At 37.1% G+C, this 10,415-nt stretch overlaps 1 protein-coding gene across 1 annotated transcript in view; it reads left to right on the forward strand.

Annotated features, from left to right (window-relative positions):
- LOC109100363 (sorting nexin-14) overlaps window positions 1-10,415 on the forward strand; it is a 43,514-nt gene that overhangs the window by 32,163 nt on the left and 936 nt on the right. The window contains 7 exon segments of the mRNA XM_042777347.1: window positions 2,318-2,358; window positions 6,647-6,766; window positions 7,485-7,608; window positions 8,004-8,168; window positions 9,725-9,820; window positions 10,083-10,183; window positions 10,272-10,328. Of these exon segments, the coding sequence (XP_042633281.1) occupies window positions 2,318-2,358; window positions 6,647-6,766; window positions 7,485-7,608; window positions 8,004-8,168; window positions 9,725-9,820; window positions 10,083-10,183; window positions 10,272-10,328 (704 nt within the window).

Genomic DNA, 10,415 nt, shown 5'->3' on the forward strand with positions numbered 1-10,415 from the left:
TTAAGCCCCGCTCACACCACCAGTGACATGATCACATTAATTTTCAGTGGAGAGCTGGCAGCCATTAGTGACAGGATGGAGACGTGTCCAGTGACACAACAAAGTTGAGAAAAGTAGCAGCTACCAAAAGGAGAGGACTCAGTGCACATGTGATCCGCCGGAAAGATGAAGAAATTAATCACATTCAGAGTACGAGTATGTCAGAGTATGTAGTTGTTAAAAGCTTTTCATATTAAATCAAGGCTACTGCTGGAAATGGAGCTAATCACAGCTCCAGCACCAGCCTGCAGTATTCACAATGCGATATGCAAAGCTGAATGGTCCCAGGAATCAATATTGGTCGGCCTGAGGCATTCAGCAATGACACTGAATGACAGTTATAACTGTTATTAGGCAACCAGCAGTGGGAAAGCCCAGGAGCAACCTAACTGTCAACCACTGGTGTCATGTCGCAAAAAAGTCACTGACTGTCAGTGCGGATTTATGTGTGACCGTTTAGAAGAAACGAGGGAGGAAATGATGTATCGTTGTTTGGATGAAAGGGAGGATCATATAAAAATGTTAACTATCTTACAAGAACATTATGGATGTTCTCAGCCATGCGTTTCATTACTGGAATGTTTAACAGTACATATAACTACTATCCCTCATTTTAGGGGTAGATAAGGTACAAAGTTGTCATTTTAAATGAGCTGTTGTATCCCTAAAGGTACAATTTTGCACATTTTTCTGACAGTGCAGGAGTTCTTGCATGCATTTCTGTGTTTAATGCAGAGAGTTCAAAAGAATGTCCCTAAGCACATAATGCAGAAACACTTCTGTGTGTGGTCAGTTTGTGCTGTCACATGATTGGCTTATTATAAAATCACATGAATAATAGATTTACAGGTGTTTCTGATAAAGAGAGTGTATAAAGTGCTGCTTTTCAGCAGAATGATTAAGATACCAATGTTCAATTATATTTAATAATAATATTCATAATAGCAATATGCAATTTGTCTACCGTTTACAGTAGCCCCCATTTCATTAGGTGGTACCAACATTGTACCGTTAACCAGGCAATTCATTAAGAACAGGTTCATATTTATAATAACAGCCTGGCTGGAGAGTTGATGTCTCCTAAAAGACATACAAACACACATTACTATGTGTACAAAAAAAACCCACCGCAATTAAAACATTTACAAGTTGTGGTAAAAGCACTCACTAATTTAGATTGAAATATTTTCTCTAGTTTCAGTAGCTTTTGTAGCACATTCCAGTCATTTGGGGCAGCAAATTCAAAAGCAGAATGACCATACGTGGTTTTCTTTCTAGGGATAGTCAAAGAAATATAGAGGATTATCTAGTTGTATATGTATTATATATAAAGATATTTAGGTAATAAGCCCAACAGAACTTTATAAATAAAGATATACCAGTGAATTTCCCGTCTTGTATGCAATGATGTCCAATTCAAAAGAGAGTATAATTCACGGTGTATACTGTAGGGTGCATTAGTAATCAATCTCATTTCTGCATGGTACAACAATTCTGTTTGTTCCAGAACACCTTTACCTGCATTTCTATATATCACTATAGTCAAACCAGGTTAAAACAGTGGTTTCAACAAGATATTTCTTGGCTGATGTAGTAAAAAAAATAAAATAAAAAAAAAAACTAAGTCTAGATTTAACTTTCTTTTGAAGATTAATTATATGATTAGTAAAAGATTAAGAGCTATCAAGCCAAATTCCGAGATATTTATATGAAGATACTACTACTACTATTTTTTTTGCCACATCCAGAGATATGTCTTTTTTACCTTGTTGTTTATTTTCCAGACCACATAACTTTTGTTTTTGTGCTGTTTAGAACTAAATTTAAGTCTTGAATAGCATTAAAATTGTCCTGTGCCTGTTTTAAAACTTAATCATATGACAATCCTACAGGAAAAATAAGGAGATAGATAGGAGATACAATGGCTATTTTCCAAATAAAATAACGGTTTTGCGGTGCTTGACAGTAACATAAAGCAAACAGATGGCCAGAGTGGTTATTGGTTTTCTGTAAGAAACTCAGCTGAACAACTTTAATGACAATCCCACGTTTTCCTTATCAGATCTGACACAACTTGAGAACATCTGCTAGCAATAATGGAGGAAATCCCACAGTTTAATAGTTGGAATTATGGTTTATTTAACAAACTGAGGCCAAAATCCTCTTTAGTCCATTTAGAAAGGTTTATAGCATACTGCATAAAAGTATATAAAGCATGGGAAGAGTAGGCTTTGAATATAATGAATTAACTCAATAGAATTTCTGTTTGTCTCTGCAGGGAAGATATTTAAGTCTGTGCCAGGAAAACTGATCAAAGAGGTAAGAATTTGGATGTATGTTAGATTTTCTGTGTATTTCTACTTTAAGGCACAATGAAATCAAAACTTACTTAAATTACTTTTTAAATACACATTTCCTGGTGTTATGAATGATTCATCATTTCACATTCCAAATGTAACAGTGTGGTCTTTAGTTATCATGCACATTAGCTTTTAGTGCAGTGCTGCCCTGTATGGTGTCCTTAAAATAGTCTGTTTTCCCAGATGTACACATTCAGGCTATGTTTACTACACTAATATCTTTATTACTTTATTATTCTGCCATTTGGTCAAGACCATCTGTTTGTTCAACCAAATGTCAGATGGGGGAGTGTTCGGGTAACCTGTTTGACAACAGTCATTATTTTTATAAAACTGGCAGAAAAATGACACACTTTGACTTTGTGTTTTGATATTTAAAATATCAGATCTACTAGTATTTGTCTTAAAGGGTCATGTGATGTTGCTAAAAGAACAATATTTTGTGTATTTGGTATAATGCAATGTGTTTATGTGGGTTAAGGTAAAAAAAACCCACTATTTTCCACATACTGTACATTATTGTTTCTCCTCTATGCCCCGCCTTTCTGAAACACGTCGATTTTTACAAAGCTCATCGTTCTGAAAAGTGAGGTGTACACTGATTGGCCAGCTATCCAGTGCATTGTCATGGGCCGAATGCCTCAAGTGTGTGATGGAAATGTTACGCCCCTTAACTAGAGGTCGACCGATAGGGGATTTTGCCGATACCGATAGCTAGGTTGGACCACACTGGCCGATACCGATTAATTAACCGATATTTTTTAAAATGGATCCTGAACAAAAAATAAAATAGTGCTTTATTTTAAAAAAAAAGAAAAAGAAAAAACGGTACAGAACCATACTAGTAATAGTAATAATAATAATAGTAAATGTTAAAATTACCATGCTCTAATAGGGCCCTATGAAATCCGTTTTATTTTTTTCTAAATTCTGTTATTTCCTTTTTATTTTTTCTGGAATCTGTTTTTTCCATTTAAATTTTTCTCCACTCCTTTTTAATAGTTAAATGAAAGTTTATTAATCAAAAAGCAAGTCTAATTAATTAAAACCATGAAACTTCTACATTTTCACGTCAATTAAATAAAAGTTTACCAAAAAATTACATGTTTTGGGCCCTATGAGATGTTTTATTTTTTTCTCACCATTTTTTTTTTTTGTTTTTTGTTACTAAATTCTGTTTTAGCATGTCTAATTATTTGAATGCATAAATCAACTTAATTTATTCATTTTTCTTTTTTAAATCAGCCTTATGATTTTTTTTCCCTTCAAAAATGTCAAATCAATGCATGAAACATTAATTTTATTTATTTTTTAATTACTTGTTTTCTTTCTTTGGAAAACAAAGGGGATTTACTATTACAATTAAAACATGGAAGAAATGTTGTGTGATTATTCCTTATAAAATAATGTTTGTTTCATTTTAGTAGTTGTAGGCTATGTGCATTCTACTGAAAAATAGACTTCAAATCAAACTTTTATTTTGATGGGTTGCCGTGAATACCTTTACAGTTCTGTGTATGTGATATGACGCTAGTTTTACTCAAATCAAACGGTCAGATATGAAGGCTCTCTCAGAGCAGTTCTGGAGATGTTGTTCATGTGTTTACCTCTTCATTTAGTGTGACGGTAGACGCTGAAATAACCGCGAGCGTCACGTGTGCTTCAGTATATGTGTAATAAATGAATCCTTGCATCTGCGCCATTCATTAACAGAGACACGCAGCACATGCAGGATTCATATTTAAATTGACTTTTGCAGCTTAATAGCTACAGATACTAGTCCATATCGCAATTTGATTTAAGTGTAATAACCTACTTTTGATTAGTTTATTTAAAATTTGACCAATTCCGTGACATTCCGTTTTTATGACTGGATTCCGTCCACGTTTACCGCATCACGGAAATCATAGGGCCCTACAATTATACCAGCACAATGTATACTCTCACACTTTAACTGCTTCTGTCCTTGAACACTTAATGATTATCTAATCAAAATAAAAGAGCAGCGCTGAGTCTAGGAGAACACACCGGTATCACACACACTCCTGGACGCGTCGCATTCAACTCGAGCAGCGGTCTAAAACGGTTTATTTATTCACCAAACGGACATAAGATAACTTCAAGAATGAACAATGAGTCATAGATAAGTTTTATTTTAATTGTTTAGAGGTATAAGAGGGTTTGAAAGAACGATCTATATTATAGCTCTATAAATGAAGCATACAGACTTAATTAGAGCAACAGAAAGACAAAAGTTTCGATAAAAATGCTCAATATACAATTCATTATGTACATTAACAACGATTCAGGGTGAATATAATGTTATTTAATGGAAAACTATGTGAATGGTGCTCTGTGGCGCAGCAGGATTTTCTGTCAGCTGCATTTAAATCTGGGTCTGAAGTTTCTTGCTCTGTTCAGCGTGCAGCATCACGTGTCTAAACAAATAGCACATGCTGTCAGTGATTTCAACCACTAGAGGCCGCTCTCGCACTGTATAATGAAAACAGACCCTTCTCAGCCGCTCCAGCAACGTACGCAAACCGGATCGGCATGGATTTTTGTCGATAACCGATTGTTCCAGCAATCAACTATCGGTGCCGATTAATCGGCAAAACCAATACATCGGTCGACCTCTACCCTTAACACTGTGATGATGTGTGTCCCAGCGCGGTGAGACAAAACCAATAAAATCCATTACAAATAAAGCATTTGTTGCATCCAGTGGGGACATAATTACTGATTATAATGACTTATACTGTCTTTTTTAGCATTGTGTTGCGTATCGCACTGCGTAAACATAAAACCATGTCTGCATTTGTGATTGGAGAAACAACAAACAACAAGCACTACTCTACACTGCTCAAAACTCGCATTTGAATCACCAGTGGCAAATCCTTCACATATGAAAACGTACTTACAGGCTGTGTGTCAGAAGCACCAGACTGTTCTTGCAAAGTTGGAACTGCCCCACTTTATAGAAACAGACACTGGCATTGTAGGCTACTCTCCCAGGATCAGGAAACTGTTCTTGTCCTACGCAAAATGCGATGCACACATCTGAAAGTTTGGGTTGAACTGTTCCACAGTGTTGTAAATACAACTTAACCACTGATTTCTAGTTGTGTCCTCTTTTATAAGGCCAAAGTATTTTTGCTTTCACAACGAAACACACAGCGTCTCCACAACATGGCGGCAGCGGCGGCAACAGAGAGAATAAAAGTTATGCCTTCTTTCTTTGTGTGAACATTTGGGCGGCGTTATGCAAATCTTCCCACATCGTGACGTAGACATCTCTTTGGATTTGAGACTTTAGTCTTTGCAACTTTACAGATCTTCTTTATGCACCAAGACCTCGTAACACTTCAAAGAGAAAGAAAAAATTGAAATTGCATCATATGACCCGTTTAATGTATTTGTATGGTAAAAATGCAGGTGGGAAACAATGTTCACAATAACTTAGTGACTGTTTGGTGACATTTTCTGCTGTACAGCAGTGGTCTCAAACCACTCAAAACCTAATTAAACACACCTGAACAAGCTCTTCAAGGCCTTCACGATTACTCGTGCTGTGTTCCATTTGTACTCAGAAGTTGGAAGTTCTGAGTTCCCAGTAGAAACAGTAGGAACACCCTCCCAAGTCGGATTTCTGACTTGGAAACTCAGAGGAATCGCATCAACTCCAACTTCAGAATCCAATATGGCTGCTCAGTGCATCAGCAGAAGAGAAACTGTAGTAATATATTGTTTATTAGTCAATATGTTTGTCTGTGTCTCAGTAAACTCAGTGGTGCTCACAGTATTGTCCAACCTCTATTTGGGGACGTGATACTATGGCGTTTATCTGTGCAAAATGAAATTTATAGTCAGCTGGTATTGCTAACAATGGACATGTCCATCATGGAACACGGTCCACTTGGGTGTGATGTCATTCCCAGCTCCAGTACAGAAACTTCTTAGCAGTTGGAGCTAAATTCTGCAGGGCTGTGGCCCTCCAGGAACTGAGCTTGAGACTACTGCTGTGCAGGTTATGTCTCTAGCTCCTTTCAGATTTTATATCTCTTATGGGATAAAATAGCTATAGTTGTTTATCATCAATATACAGTCAAAAGTAACACATCTGTTTTCTGTTAAAGAACAAATAGGAATTTTTTTTTTTTTTTTTTTTTACTTTTGTAACTTCTCACAAAAGCATAAAATGGTTTTAATATGACTTCATGATGTTTCTTCTTGCTGATTTTCTTTAGAAAGGGCAAAACCTGGAACCATTTATCCAGTCATTCTTCAGTTCTTGTGAATCCCCCAAACCTAAACCCAGCAGACCTGAGCTCACCATCCTCAGCCCCACTGCAGAAAATAATAAAAAGGTGCTTTACTACTCAAAACACTAACATTTCTTTCAATAAAAGCATGTATTAAAACCAGATTCAATCAAACATGCTTCTTCATAATTATCTGCACTTTCCATAGAAGATCACAAGCATAAAAAATTGCTCATTAAATATTTACTTTACATTTACTCTGCATTTCTGATACTTATACTAGCCTTATAAAAGACATTTTCTTAATTTATTTTAAATATTTGAAAAAATTGAAGGTGCAGTTAATTTTTTTTTTTCCTTTTGTCATTGAAAGATCTATGGAAGCATGTTTCCACCACTGAATAAAAAAATAAAAAAGGTAATTGGCACTTTTTATCCCACAATTCTGACCTTTTTTTGCGTGATATGAACTCGCAATTGCGAGACATAAAGTCGCAATTCTGAGAAATAAAGTCAGAACTACAAGAAATAAACTCAATTCTGACTTTATTTCTCAGAATTGCGAGTTTATATCTCACAATTCTGTAAAAAAAGTCAGGATTGTGAGATATAAAGTTGCAATAACCTTTTTTTATTTTTTATTCAGTGGCTGAAACGGGCTTCATATATATCAGTATAAACTGTACTCAATGTATAGTTTTGAAAATCTATTTACTGATCACAAATTATTCAAAAAATGAATAAAGAAAGCAATTGCATTGACTGTCATATTCTCTGTGTATTTTTAATTCTGGAAATAACATTTCCACTCATACCATTTTAGCTGTTCACTGAAGTGTACAGAAACAATGCCAATCTGCCAGAGGGCCTGGAGAGAAAACACAACCAGAACTACTTCATGGAGCTGATGGAGGTTGATGGAGTATATGACTACATGATGTACATAGGTGAGTGAATGTAATTCAAACAAACTGGAGTTTATTCATCACTTAACACTTAAAAATTAAGTATGATTGCTAAAATGAGAGCAAATCCAGACACTAAAAACCAAAACATGAAAATGTACTCATCTGTTTGGTGTTATTTTTTCCAAAGAACACAAAATTAACAGTTTATAGTGACTATGTTTGGAGCATGAAAGTGTATTAACAGTAGTCCATACGACTCGTGCACTCTCTTGAAGTCATGTCACTCAGGATGGTATTGGTTGTCACATTTGTAGTAACCAAATGAGATGTGACACTTTTTTTATTTCTTTACAGACTGGTACTACACAACAGAATTTCACAGTTTCAACATTTAACAAGAGAATCTTGTGATTTTTATTTTTTTTTGGTCACAGGTCGGGTGGTGTTCCACATGCCTGATTGGCTGCATCACTTCCTGAGCGGAGCTCGTATTCTCTTGAAGAGGACTCTAGAGGCGTATGTAGGGCATTATTTCCAGTACAAACTAGAGCAGGTCATGCAAGAGCATCGCCTCGTCTCCCTCATCACTCTATTGCGAGGTTTGTGTGCTCAAGTCCACCTTTCTTCAAGTTCTTCAATACATGATACCTGTTATACACTCTAAAAATATTCTAAATGCATCATGAACAATAGAACTTCTACATGGATGTCTGCAGTTAGTTTGTTCCTGGTGCCTTGCCATCAGTACCTTATCTGACTTTAAACATCCATTCTCTGACTAAGCACTTCCCTCAGGGAAAGTCTAGTATTACTGGAAGTTCAACTGAGCAAAGGAAATTCTGTCGACAGACCCTCAACCCTTCGTTTAGGACAGAGGGATGATTCAGATAGCTCTATATCTCAAAACACAATTATATTTGTGAAGTCACATCAGACTGCACTTAAGCCCCGTTCACACTGCACGATTTTAGCCCGATTTTACCATGATCTGCGTGACGTAGGGTGTCGTGGGGATTCGTATACGACAATAGGCGTCGGGTCGCATGATTCAATCGCTTCATCTCATGTCGCGTGGCATACAACGTCAACACAGAAAGACTAGCATGTTTAATTTTCCATCACAGCTGTGACACTGGCCAATAGGAGCACAGAAGCGCCTTTGTACAAGCTTTCAAACATGCCGAAACGAAAGGGAGACAGTGGTATCAGTCCTGCTAGGTCTTATTTTACAATGGAGGAAAACTACGGCAACATTACTCCTGCATTTATGATGAGGGACTACCACGACACAGTGGAAAAAAACTAAAAAAAATAAAAAATCCTATTTTACCTCAGTTCTCTTTGACAGTCCATACCATCCTCTTCATGCCATCCAGATTTCTGTCCATTGTCAGTTTTTCTTTCTTTTTGGGGCTTTTCTTTTGACAAGACAGGGCAAAACACGCTGTTTGTGAGCCATTGTTTGTTTACACTCATAGCACATTCTGTCTTGTCTCACGCTATTGATGACAGCACAACTATGACAGCTCTAGTGTATAATACCAATTAACCAGATTTATCCGTATAATACTTATAACTACATTAAGTTGTTTTAGTTTTTTGTATTGCTACTATTTTGTTTGTGTAAGTGTTCCCCAACAACCCAATCACACCCGTAGGCCTATAGAATGGTGCATAAAACCAGATCATAAGGATATAAAGAGTAAATAATAAATCAGCTCCATTGTGAATTTCGGGCCACTTGCACAACGTAAGCACTCACAATCAAGTCCACGGGATGGCACATAGTTAAGAAAAGAAGGCAATAAAATTGGAACGCAGTACAGTCTATATGAACAAGCTGATGAGTTTGATCAAGTGTTTTATTGGATAGAGATACATGATGTGCTGTGTTGGTGAACCTCAAGGATTAGGGTTAGGAAACACACTCTTTTAGTGACCTAATGGTTAGAGAGTCAGACTTGTAACCCAAAGGTCGCGGGTTCGAGTCTCAGTACCATCAGGAACTGTAGGTTGGGGGAGTGAATGTACAGTGCTCTCTTCCATCTTCAACACCCACACAACGAACCCCCGCTGCTCCGGGTGTGTGTTCAGTGTGTGTGTTCTCATGGTTAGATTTGTGCTCTTCAACTGAGCTGATTCTGCTCCTCTGCAGATGCTGTTTTCTGTGAGAGCACAGAGGAGCGCTCTCCTGAGGACAAACAGAGACGAGCTAAGCAGACCTTTGAGGAGATGATGAACTACCTGCCAGGTACCTCATAACAGTGGCACTGATCGCTTGTTTGTGACAAGCCCTGTTTTTAAGCCAGACCTCAAGCACATTTTCCTGTCCGTGTCGTGGTGCAGCAGGTTTATGGTTGTGTGTTTTCATCTGAAGGGTTTGAATACAAATAACAAAATGCAACTAACCATATATTGGAAAAAAATACTTTTATCTGCAAATATTGTTAGGTAATTAATCATGTTGACAAATATTCGAGGAGCATCCCTAATTGATGTGTGGTGTTTCTCAGATCTAGTCGGGAAATGTGTCGGTGAGGAAGCAAAGTATGAGGGAGTCAAGATGCTTTTCAATGGCATTTGGCAGATTCTGCTGAAACTGATCAGGTGAAAGGTGCAATATGCTATTCTATCGTCTAACGTCCTCAAGCACTCTCACTCTCTGCTCGCCTTCTCTTAATTGACTTCTTGTTTGCTCATAGATGACGTACGTGCTGCTTGACATCGCTGTCCAGGAGCTGTTCCCAGAGCTCAGTGAGGTAACGCTCTCTTACACCACTCACACTGTGACACAGAGCAGCTCATGATGTTTATTAATGCAGCTTCTGCTGTTTTTTTTTTTTTGT

Source organism: Cyprinus carpio, chromosome A20, assembly GCF_018340385.1.
Source record: "Cyprinus carpio isolate SPL01 chromosome A20, ASM1834038v1, whole genome shotgun sequence".
In the NCBI taxonomy this organism is placed as follows: domain Eukaryota; kingdom Metazoa; phylum Chordata; class Actinopteri; order Cypriniformes; family Cyprinidae; genus Cyprinus; species Cyprinus carpio.